The sequence below is a fragment of the Gobius niger genome (genome assembly GCF_951799975.1).
Source record: "Gobius niger genome assembly, chromosome: 2".
NCBI classification, from domain to species: domain Eukaryota; kingdom Metazoa; phylum Chordata; class Actinopteri; order Gobiiformes; family Gobiidae; genus Gobius; species Gobius niger.
In genome coordinates, this window is record NC_136853.1 from 14228247 (window position 1) to 14243328 (window position 15082).

General features: G+C 40.3%; 1 protein-coding gene across 1 annotated transcript in view; it reads right to left on the reverse strand.

The window, feature by feature from the left end:
• Positions 1 to 15082, reverse strand: part of LOC306982664 (poly [ADP-ribose] polymerase tankyrase-1-like) — a 116872-nt gene that overhangs the window by 4554 nt on the left and 97236 nt on the right. Inside the window, exons 17-26 of the mRNA XM_079582556.1 lie at positions 11441 to 11660; positions 9539 to 9648; positions 7647 to 7835; positions 7282 to 7362; positions 7009 to 7195; positions 5211 to 5290; positions 3241 to 3361; positions 2210 to 2307; positions 424 to 498; positions 239 to 344 (exon numbers count right to left, since the gene is read on the reverse strand). Of these exons, the coding sequence (XP_079438682.1) occupies positions 239 to 344; positions 424 to 498; positions 2210 to 2307; positions 3241 to 3361; positions 5211 to 5290; positions 7009 to 7195; positions 7282 to 7362; positions 7647 to 7835; positions 9539 to 9648; positions 11441 to 11660 (1267 nt within the window). The remainder of the gene's footprint in view (positions 1 to 238; positions 345 to 423; positions 499 to 2209; positions 2308 to 3240; positions 3362 to 5210; positions 5291 to 7008; positions 7196 to 7281; positions 7363 to 7646; positions 7836 to 9538; positions 9649 to 11440; positions 11661 to 15082) is intronic.

Genomic DNA, 15082 nt, shown 5'->3' on the forward strand with positions numbered 1-15082 from the left:
TTAAGGTAAACACGTTACTTAGTACTGCTTTAAAGGTGTGCCATTTGTTATACTGGTTTTGCTAATTGTGCTGTATTTTGTTAATTGATTTTTGATTAGTATTATTGATTTTACTGTATATTTCATTGTGTTATGTTATTAATTTTGGTTTGCTTTGTGCTCCTTTTCCTGAATCACAAGGCGACTGAATATTTGGTGCGTTTCCTAATTCAACTCCCCTCAGATATGATTTACTTACCATGAAAGAGCATGCGTTCATTGTGATGGTTGTGATTTTCATCGGCAATCTCCTTTTGCCTGTGCGTGTACCTTTCTCGCAGTTTCTTATTCACCACTTTCTGAATCTGTAGTGAAAACATGATCTCGTTACAAATATGATATTGCATTTGAAAGGATGCTGTTGGAAAGACTAATAAGACTGACCTTAATAATATTGTACCGACTGAAGACACCGCCAGCGTTGCCTCCATCTCGGTGCTCTCTGATCGTGCTCTGCAGCTGTTGGGGAAAACAATATCACAGATTAAACATTATGAACAATGATTGTAAAACATGGATGACTTGCGTTGAGCGATAAAGAATATATCGTTTAATCGTCCATCAGGAGGGGAAATTCAGCTGTCGTTCAGTAGTAAACACGGAGGAAAGACAATAGAAAGAATGAATAGTTCAAAACAATTAACCCCCTCTTTTTTTTTAACCCAAATTTAAAGTTTAAAGGCTTCTGGACTGAAGCTTACAGCCTATAGACCAGAGTAACCTCATTTGAAAGCTAAGATCTACAAAACTGATGATAACTTTTTGTCACATTTTTTTTTAAAGCGTTTTTGTCGTGTTTTCTTAGTTTTTTGGCTTTGTTTTGGTCACTTTTTTCATCACGTTTTCGTCACCTTTTTGTTGCCCCTTTTGGCATTCTTGTTGGTTTTTTGTCGCTTTTTCATCACTCTTTAGTCCTGATTTTGTCTCTTTTTTTGTTGTGTTATTGTCACTTTTTCATCACTCTTTAGTCCTGATTTTGTGTCTTTTTTTCGTCGTGTTATTGTCACTTTTTCATCACTCTTCACTCCTGATTTTGTCACTTTTTTGTTGTGTTATTGTCACTTTTTCATCCCTCTTTACTCCTGATTTTGTCACTTTTTTTGTCGTGGTATTGTCACTTTTTCATCACTCTTTTGCCCTATTTTTGACAAATTTTGGAAGTGTTTTTGTCGTGTTCTCATATAATTTTGATCACTTTATTGCACTTTTTAGGTGCTTTTTTCACCATTCTCAAGTCATGTTTTTGTCACTCTTTTGCTTCTAGATTTGGGTAAAGCCGAACTGGAGAAAATGTGCTCGGTTCAAGCGGAGATTAAGGGGTGAACAATAAGCATTATAAACTCTAATTGCAGCAGGGATGTTCCAGTCCAACTCCCGGATATTTGTATGTGTGCCCCCGTTCAATGTCCCGTCCATCTGAATAGTGCTCTTTTTCTTTCCAAAGTCAACGGTCATTTCTTTGGTCTTTTTTTGCATAAAGAATGGATGAATTCTTGATCAAGTCCCTGTTCTCTCCTCCCTGGTTGTTCTGGTCTGACAAGTATCGGACTTGACTTCTAAGGTAGGAAAAACATGGAAGAAAAAAAAGATGTACAGTAGACACAACAGGTTTGGTGAAGTACGGCTGATGCTACAACAGCCTCAACTGGAGCCAAAAACAATGCGCTCGAGCCGAACATCTAAAGACAGAACACGGCGGTCGCTCTCAGTTACGTTCAAAATGACAGTAAAGAAACGTCCTGTTAAGTGGGTGCTGAGCCTGACAGCGCTCATTAATTTTTAAGACATTCACATTGATAACCGCTGTCGCCTCCAATTACCCATTTCATTTACAAGACGCTGTACAGGCAGAGCCACGACACTCTGATATGGAACATGATTCGAGGACGACAAGACTAAGTGTTTTGACTGAAAGTTTAGCAGTTAAGTGTTTGAAAGGTTTGAGTATATATTTATATGTGATCCATCCTTCAATGTGGCAATCTGGCGAAAGCAGCGCAGTCAATGCCGAGGCACATTCGTGGTCTACCTAACAGGACGATAGGCCTATTGCACACAGAGGAATCCCACCCAGACACAAAAGCTACATTTAAAATCTTCTTCCTGAGAGATAACTACTCAGCCACTATGCCATGACACACACATATATTGATAGAAATTGGGTCCATACCTCCTCCTCCACGGACTGAAACTCCTTGTCGTCTGGAGACAGGTCGATAAGAACTGTGCCTTGGCTCGAACAGTGGAATGTCAAGTATGGGTTGGCACCTGCAGCACACAAAGGTTTTATAATTGTCACGTCTCTGGCTGAAGATACTGCACAGAACCCTCAAGCACTCAGGCCGCTGGTGGAGGACCCGAGCATGGAGGAAAAAAAGAGACCGCCCGCAGAGGGTGAGGAAGCAGCGTTATGTTTTTTTGTTTTTTTCACGGAATTACAGATGAACACTTTGCTCTTATTTTTTATTTAAACCAAAAAGAGAAGGAACAACCTTTCTCCTTTGCACATTTCCTATGCACATTTCTTACTGAACTTCTGGATTCAAATGATGGGCTGGAACACAAGTTTGGATATACATTCAAGGGGTCGGCCAATATGGCTTTTTCTAAGGCTAATTTTTGGGGATTGGTCAAAGCCAACATTTTCTCTGGTCTATAATCATAAGTGTATGAAGCTTCTCAACTGTAAAATGTGTCAGTGTTGACACTTTGACGCTTTATTAGGAGCATAGGGCTGATTTATTCAGGACATTTATGTTTATGAGGTACATCAGAGGGACAAAAAACGGTAAATCTCGATCTCTTATGGTTCTGAAATTATAAGTAAAAATCTGCAACATACGATTTATAAAATATGATCTGAGGTTTACAAATTTGTGACTGATTTTCAATGTGATTTTTCTCAGTTCCCCTGAGGAGGAGGTGGTGAGAGAGCTCATTTAAAGCTCTGACTGAGCTCTTTCTAATGCAAAAAAGTCTTTGTCACTTTTTGGTTACCGACATGCAGTATCGGCCTTTCATCAGCATTAGATGTGCAAAATACCAAAATATCGGCCTAATATCTCAGTCGACCTCTAGGAAATTCTATGTTGCACTAAAACATTAGTTCATAAATAGTGTAAAAAGAAGGGATGGGAGGCCAGACACAACAGAAAAGTGCCCCTTTTCTGACGACATGCTTGTGTGATGTAAGATCCTGACCTTGCTGGCCTCCCAGCAGCCTCTCGATGCCTTTGATGAGTTTGTGTCTGTGGCCGTAAGCGTTGATGCCAATCTCTTTGAGCTCCTCGTGCCCCATGTCCGCCAGAACGTCCAGAGAGATCTGCCCAGCAACAAAACACACACATTTTAAGTAAAACATAGTAAGTGAAAGAACTTTTATATTTTATTTTAATGAAGAAATGACAAATATTTTATACTGTGCAGTGTTTTCTATAGTAGTATAAATTCAATCTGAACAACAAATTTGCATTAGAAATGATACTTCTTCTATAATTATTGATTCTAATCATAATATAATCATCTTTTTTATATTTCTTAAACCGATAGTCGGAGCCCTTAACGGTTAATAATGGGTTAATCTCCGTACTTGAACCCTTTGCTAAAGTGTACTATCACCCAGGGGCTCGTTTAAGGAGCGCCTGGTGGTGATTCACGCACAAACTGCTCCACATTTCACTCCCGGAGTGCTCTAATGCAGCTGTTTGTCCAAGACAACAGTCCCATGTGGAGTCCTGCTGATGTCGGCGTGCACCCTGCACATCTCCATTCGCCCCCCCAAACACGTAACACCTTGAGTCACTTTTCTCTTGTTAGCTCAAGTGCGCCTTAGATTGAGGACATAAAGTGATAACATGAGCGTTATATCACCGTGACAGCGGCACGCTCCTCGTGTTTATGTGTAGATCCGATAAATTAAGCCTTTTTTCCCGATCGCACTTACTTTATGTGAACTGCACAGCAGGGCCTGACAGAGCCATGATGATCCATGCTCTTACATACATACTGTTACACACTGTATCACCATCGCCTCTGTGTGTATCCACTGTCATCATAACAATGTGCAATAACTTTATCCCGGGTCTGTTGTATTCTCGTTTCCACGCGGCTAAGCTTTACTCCCTTAAAAAATGTCGAGTTAATTAATCCAGCGCAATGTTAAAGTCGATCAGCCTGAACCCACGGGTGTGTGAGCAGAGTGGATGCCGACGGTCAGTCAGCGTCCACTCATTAGAAGAGTAAAAGTGTCGCCAAACTTCATCAATCTTGTAAAAAGGCTATAATAACGTAATAGGAATGTAAGAATGAAGCACCTCTGGGCAAGAATAAATCAGACGTGCACACAGCAGAGCAGACTCGCAGATAAGCGGACAAAGGGTTCTTAACCGGTTATGCAGATAACAGTTAATGGGTTAACCATGAACATCCCAATCATACACATATCACAAAGATTAAATAGGGTCAATAAGAGAAATTATGACTTCAAACGGTATTCAAAATATTTTAGTCTCAGCAGATAATTATAGGGAAGACTGTAAGAGATTAAGAGGTAAAAGCTTCAACATTCATGAGAGCAGCAGACTACGAGAAAGTCAATGAATGAATGACTATCAAACCACTGAAATGCTTAATGCAGACAATCAAAGCAGCCGAGCAACATTTCGATTCTATTCTCCTCTTAGATATCCTTATATTCAGGGTGATTCATATTTTGACTAGTTATCTGCCAAAGCCTCTAAAAAAGGTGGTTTTAATGCCTGCACTATGCCATGACATACCAAGCATCAGTACCTGCCTGTATTTTCAAACATGGTTGAAAAAGCTTCATATTTTTAGAGTTTGAGATGCGGTTTTAACATCGATGAGTCACCCAACTGCAAATCGACAGGGCTTTGTTTACCCCCGACGGTCTTTCTGTTAATCATCAATGTTTGGTACAGAAGGTTAGATGTCATTCGCAATTACTGAACTCATCTGCACCCAACACATTTATAGCCATTTGTTTCAGGTTTCCAATAGCTCATCTTTTGTTGTTGTTCTTCACTCTGCCTAGCTTTCCCACACTTTCTTTACTACTTTCTTGTTCTCTGTATCTGAACTCCCAGGCTGTAATCTAAAGTGCTGCCTAAAACTTCATGTATTACAAAATATGACTAGTTTGAAGTGCGTACCTGCTCTCTTTGGAAGATGTCCCGAAGGTGCTCCAGCCCCAAACTCTTCAAGAACTGGTTGATGGTCATGTCGAGCAACGCTGCACAAAGAAGCAAGTCACTCATTAAGAGAAAGAAGGCAAATCGTACAGTTTAGTTTAGTCATCATCTGATGGTCTGGTACTTTTAGTGTGAGCAGGACTGGTGGTGTAGACTGCCCATAAGAAGCTGTGAAAATCTGCATTGTTCTTTAGATTGTCTGGGAGCCCATTCCTTGGCGTCTTTATAGGAAACGGCTGATTGGGAGAAGGCAGACTTTCTTTTAGAGCTGAGAGTGCAGCTGTACATATGTTTTTAAAGGGGGTGGGGAAGCATTGTTAAGGATTTTATGTACCAAGCAAATATCAGAGTACTTGATCAGGTTGTCGAAGCTTAGTATACGGTATTTTTCAAGTGTATTGCAGTGGTGGTGTTTTTTTTCAAGGTCCGGTTATGTAATGATCTAAGGGGGGTCAGTTTGGCTTGAGACCATGATGACATACAGGACAAGATATGCGATATGATCGTTGCACTGAAATATGATTTTGCTGCTTCCAATGATAAAGAGCTCCTGATGTGCTGGAAGTTGGCAATGTTAAATTTCAGAGCATGGCAAACCTTTTTAACAGGCTTTTTTTTTTTAAATTAAGTGTAGGATCCAGGATCACACCAAGGTGTTTGACTTCTTCATCATTTTTGATCATAACTATCCACAGAGATATTTGGGAGAACACTTTGATGTCTTTTGTTTGAGAAATACATTGTGACAGTTTTCTCTGTGTTCAGTATAAAGCAGGACTTGTTCAGTCACTCTGTCGCTTTGTTCGTAGCCACAGTTAAATTTGCATCAGAGCCATGAGTAAAGAAAACAGTGTCGTCAGCGTACATCAAGACCTCCATGGCATTACAGATGGAAGGTAGGTCACTGATATACAAACTGAAGAGCAGCGGCCCCAGAATAGACCCTTGAGGTACCCCTGTAACACAGTAGCATTGGAGTAGTGGCCGGATATAATGTAATGTAATATAATCAACACTAACCCCTGACTCTACACTGCGTTCCGAAATATTATGCAAATGACATTTTTCTAAGATTTTCTAAGTTGTCAACTCAAATGAGAGTCAGCATAATTTTCAAGTCTTTCACTGGTAGAGGATCATTTAAATGTGGTTGAAAAAATCTCCCAGTGATAACAGTATTTTATTTTTTTATCTTAATCTGATGTGTTTGTCTGGCAGAAACCGTCCATATTGTGCCTTTAGCTGCACAAACCCGAGTGTGCTCTGAATCATCCACAAATCTCTTATCAGTATGATGATTAAGCTTAATCTTTCATGAAATATCGAAGGTTTTCATACCTAGACCAAGGCATTCAACTATTTGAAGCTTTTCATCAGCAGAGAGATCCTTTTTCTTTACCATATAGCTTGAAAATGATAATCTGCTTAATAATGTGGAACACCCTTTTTCCAGTAGTTTTTCCCTTAACTGAGCTTAACTTGACAACTAATTATCCCAGGTCTCTGAGATTAATGTCAGTGATTCATAGAGCCCCGAGACACGATACCACCAATGAGTTTCATTATTATTATTTTTTTTTAACCTTTTTGACACAAAAATACAATTTGCATAATGATTGGGAACGCAGTGTAAACCAAACCCTAACCCCCCGATCAGGGAGGCAAGTATCAGGCTAAGTGTCTTTGCTAGTTTTTTTGCGACTGCGACTCAACAAACACATTTGACAGTGTGGAGTTTATAGACAAAAAAAGTCTTTACTCTCTCCTTCCTTTCTGTCAGACCCGGACGCGCCGTCTCCAGTCCCTGTGGCCCCACCGACTGGGATGTCACTGAGAGGTGCGGTCAGGTTGTCTATGCTGCTGGCCGCTGACAGACAGGACGGGGAGGGGGAGGGAGAGATGACCACGCCCCCTGCTGCACCGGTGCTCACCACGTTGGCACTCACCTGAAGGGAACAAGAGAAATGTGTTGCCAAGAACTGTCACTGATCACAAAACATATTATGTAGTATAGAAGTAATGCACAGCTCACCACAGTGGCTTGCGGTTTGAGGCAGCTGGGCAGGGCATCAGGAGGCATGGCATCAATCAACAACGCTCTGATGTCATCGGCCTGGGAGACACAGTATAAAGTCAGTTTTAAAAGCACAGTTTAGCTCCCGAGATCATAGCTTACATGTAAAATAGGACTTGAAAAAGGCAATTATTTTCACCCTGTAAAAAGTGAATATTAACCAAGCAATTTGTTTCGTAGTAATTTAAAAACCTAATGAGATTAAAGCTCCTTTCACATCTTCGAGGGAGCAGAGTAACCCAGACGTTTAAAATATAAGCCTTCTCGTGGTTACAATCACTCAAAATACGCCTCAAATGCAATACAGTGGTTAAATCTGTTACCGTGGCCAGGTCCAGAGGCGTCTGTCCTTCCTGGTTCTTCATGGTGGGGTCTGCTCCGTGGGCCAATAGCAGAGCGCAGAGCTGAGTCCGGCCCTTCTGCGCCGCCTCGTGGATCGGAGTGAACGCCCACTTGTCTGTGGCGTTGACGCACGTATTGAACTTGATCAGCAGGGCGGCGATGTCGACGTGCTAGACAGAGGACGAGAGAAGAAGCGGAGGTGAGGACGAAACCGGGAGAGGATTTTAGAGATAAGCTAAGTAGAGTGTGATGAATTTTATCAGAATGGGTAAATTTAGACATTTTTCATCATTTTGAATGAACAAACAGTTTTATTTTATTAGATTCAGTGTCATGTTAACTTGAAAGAAAAAACATGGCATCAGTGCAAGTAATTAAACAAGTGAAAACATTGTTTTCGAGAAACACTTGGATGTTAATGAAAGACTCCTGCACAATCTGGAGTTCTCCCCATGTGTTCCATGTTATTCTCTGATTATTCATCTCTGGCTCTTGTGCATACTCCACTGTTTGTCCCTCAGCTCATCAACTTTTCATTCAGACATGTGTTCCACCACTACTGATGAAGACAAACCAAACAGCCAGGAAACGGCACACTTTTTCATGTTCGAGGCAGGTGGTGCCGATGTGGGGCAACGGTTGTTTGATGAATCTTTTATCGTTCATCTGTTGTTTAATGATTGAAACTTTTACTATACTAGGTCTGAAAATCATAGCTTCTCCTTTCTTACTGTAAAAATCTGCAACATGGAAGTTGTATTTTTTTGGTCAAAGATTTTCAAGTAAGACAAAGTCTTGAGAATTAGTTTCTGGGTCTGTATGTGTTTGCACTGACGTACAGGAGGAAGACATTTATGCACTTAGCACAGACAGTTCTCTGGTCTGCCACAGACGGAGGGATCTCTGTAAACCTTGTGGGAAAGGACCAAAGGTGCAGCAAAGGCAGAAACAGAATTGCTACCAACATGGAAGAGACTTATAGATTTATATTTCTTATTTTGTAAATGATAAGCGTATTATGTGCATCAAAACCACAGTTTTTAAAAAAGTTCCCTGTTTTTACCTCCAAAGTTTGCCCCATTTTTTTGCTTTATTAATTACTAATATTTTCCCCATTTCTTCCCAATTTCCCTCCATTTCCCCCCACATTATTCCCCATATTTCACACATTTCTTGTCATTGGAGATGAATCCGACATTTGAATATATTCTAAACATTATTATGTTTTCTGGTTCTAGATGAAAGATATTTTAGTAAAGGAATCAGAGAGAGTTTATTGTTCAGGTATCGGCATAAAAAAAAACAAGCATTGTTAAAGATGCACTATGTAACTTTTAATGTGAAAAAAAAAAAAAAAAACTTGATATTTGTGCGAATTGGACCTTTTAGTGACTTGGTGGTTTTATGGGTGCAGCTTGGCACCTTTGCTTTCCCTAACATCGGCCTCTAGGATTCTCCGGAATCGATTGTTTTGGGTTTCTGGTAAGTTTCTGGTACGAACCCCTAAAAAACATTGATCCTGGAGCGTCTTAAAGTCCACTGTGAGGGAAAGCAAAGTTGTCAAGCTGCTCCCATAAAGCCACTGAGTCACAAATACACACAAATATTACGATTTTTTTTCCACTTAAAAAATTGCATAGTGCAGCTTTAAAGTTCTGGTATTGAAAAAAGTAAAGGTACCCAGCTCTAGTTGTAGTGTTGCATGAATGCATTAGATAGAAGTTATTGGACGTGTTAAAATTGTAACTGTGGGGACTTAAAAATGAGTAAGTATAATAAATAGAAACTTTTATAGTAAAGACAATACTTGTTAGAACACTGATTAGATTTTATGTTTTTTTCATAGTAGCTGGATCACAGTCGTGTGTCTTACCCCATAGGACGCGGCGTTGTGCAGAGGTATGAGCCCTCCTTTGTCCTGTGCGTTCACATCGGCCCCGTGCTCCAGCAGATACTCAGCCACCTCCAGGTTGTTATATCCAGCTACAGCGGCAGGGGGTACACACAGCCACGAGCCAAAAGGAGGAAAAACAAGGGGAAAACAGAGGTAGGATTAGGCAGTGAATGAGGGAAGAAAATACAAAAAAAAATACGTCAGGCAAGATTGGGATGACAGCCTGTAATCATTTTTCCGGCAGAGAGAGTGTGGGAGTCTAAGTGGTCAGATAAAAGAAAAAGGATCAAAGAGCTTTTCTTTAAACATCGTCTTACCTTTAAAAGTACCTTTATTTTCAAAATCAAGTTTCACATCAAATATAGACAGGATTCAGCAGACGAAATGATTAAAGAGATATTGTAAAACATCTCTTACATCAGACATTTTTTACCACTTTGTTTTATGAAACTAAACCAACTCATCATAGTGAAACTTCTGAAAATGTGCCAACTACACATTATCTTCGTAGTAATGGGGGAAGCATGGATGAAATAGAAAATATACAATCAGTGTTGTGGGTGATCTAAAGTTACTCTTTTAAGCACCGTCATCAATGTTTTATATTACAAAAACCTAACAAAATTGTGCGCGGAAATCTGTGATCAGATCACACGCCCCTCGATTTGCCCTCATTCTTTTCCATCATGATAATTGGACAATTATGTTGATAAAAAGTATATTCCTGAGTGCTGATAACGCTTAATAACACGTTTATGTGAAGCCCCACAGCTCGGGTGCCACACATTTAAGTGACAATAATGACACACGTGTTGAAGGCATAGAATTAGCTCTAAAGACCTCATTTGCATTGATTTTTCCAACTATGATGATAGCATTCTTTTTTTAAATGTGCATCTTGTTCTTTCTTTTTTATTGACCTTTTTATTGTTAATCAATGCACACAAAAGAACCAAAATATGAAAATCAATCAACTTTAACATGATGCAAATGTTTGTAACTGTAGATTAACATGGCAATGACGGCAACGCTCCATATATTCAACACAAACAAGACTATAGTGCTAAAATTGAGACAAAAAAAAGGAATTAAAAAAAAGGTAAGAAATCATTATCTTCAGTTTCAGCTTAAGTCGCAGCCCATGGTTTCACTGACACAGTCTTGAAGCGCGTGTTGTTCGAGATGGTTATCAGCCACAACAGCTTTTGAATCTCATTATCTCGAAGCTGCGAGGTGCACGGGGCCCTATCCGAGCACGTGTCTGGCGCTGATGTTATCGAGATTAAACACGCTGAATATAAGGAGCTTAGCGCCGCTGCTATCAGAAATCTGCACTTAAGTTTTGTGCCCAAGGAAGCCAAGGTCAACCTAGTTACGAACACAGCCCTGCCGAGCAAAAAAAGTTTGTATCGCACGGGGAATGGTCTAAGTAAGCGTATTGATTGGAAACAGCCTCTGAAGAAATTCTCCTGAAGAAATAAAGTGTGCGCATTTGTTTAGAGTGCCGATATTTCTTGTGTCTGACAAAAAAAAATGTATAAAGTGGCTTCTGCAAGATCATTTGTTTCTGTTTCAGTGACATGACGCATGAGGGTCTACAGTACCTCCTTTTATTTTCTTCTTTTGCAATCCTGCCTATTTACTGGACTCCTTCATAACGTTAACAATACAATATCAAAACTGTAGAACCAAACCTTTTTCCCTTATATTAAAAAAAGAACTCACAAGAAAGGTTGCACGTGTCCGTCTGAGTTTGAAAACAGGACAAATCCTTCAGCCTTTACAACAGATCTGCCCTCGTTTTCCTCGTGTACCACATGTGCGTCCTCCCTTAGTGAGCCGTGTGCGCTGATGCCAAACTCCTGACACGCAATTGTGTACCTGCCAAATGTAGAGGAGTGGAGTTGCGGCCCTGGGTGTCTCTGCAGTTGATGTTGTCTGGGCTACAGAGCTTCTGCACTCGGGCCAGGCAGCCTTTCTTTGAAGCGTCCAGCAGGGCGGCGTCTCCCCTCAGCAGGTCCTGGATGTCCGTGTCCCCGTCTTTGACCAAGTCCAGGGGAGTGTTTCCATCGCGGTTTTTCTTGGTTGGATCTGCTCCGTGCTGAAATAAGAGCATCGCGTTGTTATCGCCAAGGGCCAGTTATTGAATGAAATAGGACATTTGTCAGGGGACGTAAGAGACATTATGTGTAATGTAAACTTTTCATTTTAGGGAATGAAGAAGATGTCCAGTAGGTAATGTACAGTAAGTTTATTGATACCATGCATTTCGTACACAAGGCAACTCGATGTGTACTTGTTGATTTACAGAAAAAAAAAGGATATCAATAAAGAGAGGGATGTTCAAAAGTACTGTCATGTGTTATTTGCATTAGGGCTGGGAAGTTAATCGAAAATCGAAATCGCAATCTCTACTTTGGCCAATCTCAATACTTTATAATCGATTTACAGCCAATTCTTTGACAGTAACAGCGCCACTTTTGGGGTTTGGAAATGTAACTGGAGGAAAGTGTTTGTTGCCGTTTGAGCCGGGTTTTTTTATAGAAGTGTCTAAGTTCATGAATCAGCTATGTATTTCTTATTATAAAATGGCCAAATCAAATCAAACATTGAGCTCCATCAAATGCTAAAAAAATCGTCATATCGTCCAGCCCTAATTTGCATGTACTACTGGGAATTAAAGTCGTCCTTCCAAACAAGTCCAGAGTTGTGTACCCAGAGCTCTTGTACAGTATACAGTGGTCTTGCACAGTGTTGAGTTTCATAGCTGACAAATGAACACATTACCGCACATGAAAGATGTGCAGGTACATGGTGTGTGCTGCTTTCAAAACATATTCTAATAATAAAGAAATGTTTCTGTTTTCAGTCTTTTTTCAAGTAACATATGCATTGGTGTAGAATACTGGAAGCTTGTAAAGAAATACATGTTTTTTATTCACAAACTATACTTTTTTTTCTTTCTTTTTTTTCCGAATTCTTCCATTGTACATATACTACTTACTACGCTGCATTCCATCCCTCTCTGGGTAATGTAATAACATGCAAAATGTGAAAAAAGTTTGGGTTTTTTGTTTATTGTGTGTGGCAATGCACCTCACTGTAATAAACTGGTGAGCATTTATAAGCCATCGCGAAGCCTAACTTTCAGCTTTGCTTTCTACGTAGACTTGGTTTAAAAAAAAAAAATTCGGCACCCCAGAATATTTACTCTTCATCTGCAAAATGCATATCTAAAACGTAGGGAAAGAAGCTTAGCTACCTCTTCTTTTTTTGACAACAAACCGTCACTACAAAAAATGTCCTCGCAGTGACTTGAATCTCAACTATCCCTCCTGAAAGTGCCCTTTTTTCCCTCTTCAAGCCCCAGTGGAAGTGTTTGACTGCATTTTGCGTTCAGTGATGACAAGTGACAAGTGAGAAGAAGATGAAGGTAATTCACAGGGGAGCGGGAGACGACTTGAAGAAGAGGCAGCGAGGTGAGGACAGCACAGTCAGCCTATAGTGGAAAACATCATGCAGCTTAGAGAGACGAGGGGGGAAAACAGACATTTTTATTACTGGACAGGTTATTTTTTTTACTATACTGTTTGAAATACAGTCATAGTATTTGATACCAGTGACCTGCTGTCAAGGCCTGCAAGCCTTCTCTGCTGGCCAAAACTATTTTATAATAACCCTAATGTATTTCATTACAGATCCTGATATTATTTGAAATAACTCTAACCCTATATTTTTTAACGTTATATCGTCAGACAATCCGATTTTTTCGCCATTGTGTACGCCTTCAGATTCACCTCTGCAGGCGCTCCTCCATGCAAAACAACAGGCAAATACAGCAGAGCATATAAGCGGAGCCCTCCAGCGAATCAGAAGCCCGGGAGCCATGGTGACGTTAATGTATTTCATATGAGCGATCGCGGTTATTGTTCACTTCCGTATTTTCCGGCACATGCGCAGTGTCCGTTAGGCAAGAGCTGCTGGGCTGACATGTGGCGCCGTTTGAATTGCACGACTGGCAGTTCACAATTTGTGTTCAAGCAGATGTTGGTGTCAGTATAACGGCTGGAAAAACATACGGTTTTGTAGTTCATGTACATGTTTAAAGGTTTTGTTCAGTCACATTTTAGTTCAGCTTCTATGTTTAGAGAGACTGATGAGAGCAACACTCCTGAGGTACTACAGCATAGTGAGAGCAAGGCAACACAAGTAAAGATTAAGTGTGCATAAACCTTTACTATGTAACTCCTTACTACCCATTCCGAGGTACTGCATTGAAGCTATTTCTCCAAAATTAAGAGCTAAACTTGTTTATACACAACTAATGTTTTACTGTTTGTATGATTCCACCATAATAAATATTACATTTTAAAACATGACTCATTAGTTCTTTTTAAGCACATAAATCAACTTGTAGAAATGAAAAGGTCATGTTGGTAAGTCTTCAAAAAAGTAGTCAAAAGTAAACAACTCAAAATCCGATGACAATCTTCCTTCTTAAAATGCTAACAACAACAACATGTGGAAATAGAAATGCATGGCTACATTTATTTGATGAGCTTTGGCAGCAGATTTGTCAAGGCTCCACAGCAGTGTTGATGGACATTTGGGGTCTTTGTTTGTGGTTTGTATTTTGCAGCTTCAGTGCTTTCACTCATGCCTTCCTTCTTTGTGGCTTTTTTATTTTATTTATTCATTTTTGCAAGGACAGTGCATATTAACATAACAGCTCAACTGTAAAATATGCCAGAGTTGGCCAAAAGGCTAGTTTTCATCTGTAGTCCTGGGCCAGATGTACATTAGGCACCCTGGAAATGGGTAGAACAAGTTGGCTCCAACGGCAGACGAAAGTAGCTCTTTTTGCAATTATTAGATTCCCGGTTAGTACAGTTTATGGCTATTATTATTGCTCGTGGTTGACTGTTATCTCGTGTTGTTTTGCCTACCGACCTTTACATCGCCCCGGATGTGATGTCATCGCGATCGCTCGTATTGGACGAAGCCATTGTCAATCAATCACACGACGACAGCCAACGCATAGTGTTTGAAATGAGGCACCTGCCAGAAACAACCAATAAAACTTTTGCTTTTATCTTTGAATGGCTGGACTGCTATGTGTAAAGAAGGAGATTTGTTTTATTGCGGTCACAGCCTGGATCATTGTGCTACCCACAGCAGGAGCTTGTCCATAATTTCAGCCCACGAAGCAAGAGCATCACCCGGGGCTTATCCACGTGATTCGAAAACTGATTCGAAAACTGAAGGACTTCATTTTGAGGACACAGCGCTGAAATACGGACTAGGGGGAACCTAACAGTACAGATTGGAGGACCACAGGATGAATGAATTTTGCAGGAGCGATGGTATTACGGCGGCGCCTGGGGTGAGTGACTGTGTCCATACCGGTGCTAGCTTGTCAGGCGTTGACCGATGATATAACGGAGTGGTGTCTTTTTAATGAGTTGTTGCCTGTGTGGTGCACTGTGAGGCACTGGCTGGTTTAACTGAATTGGCGACTAATTT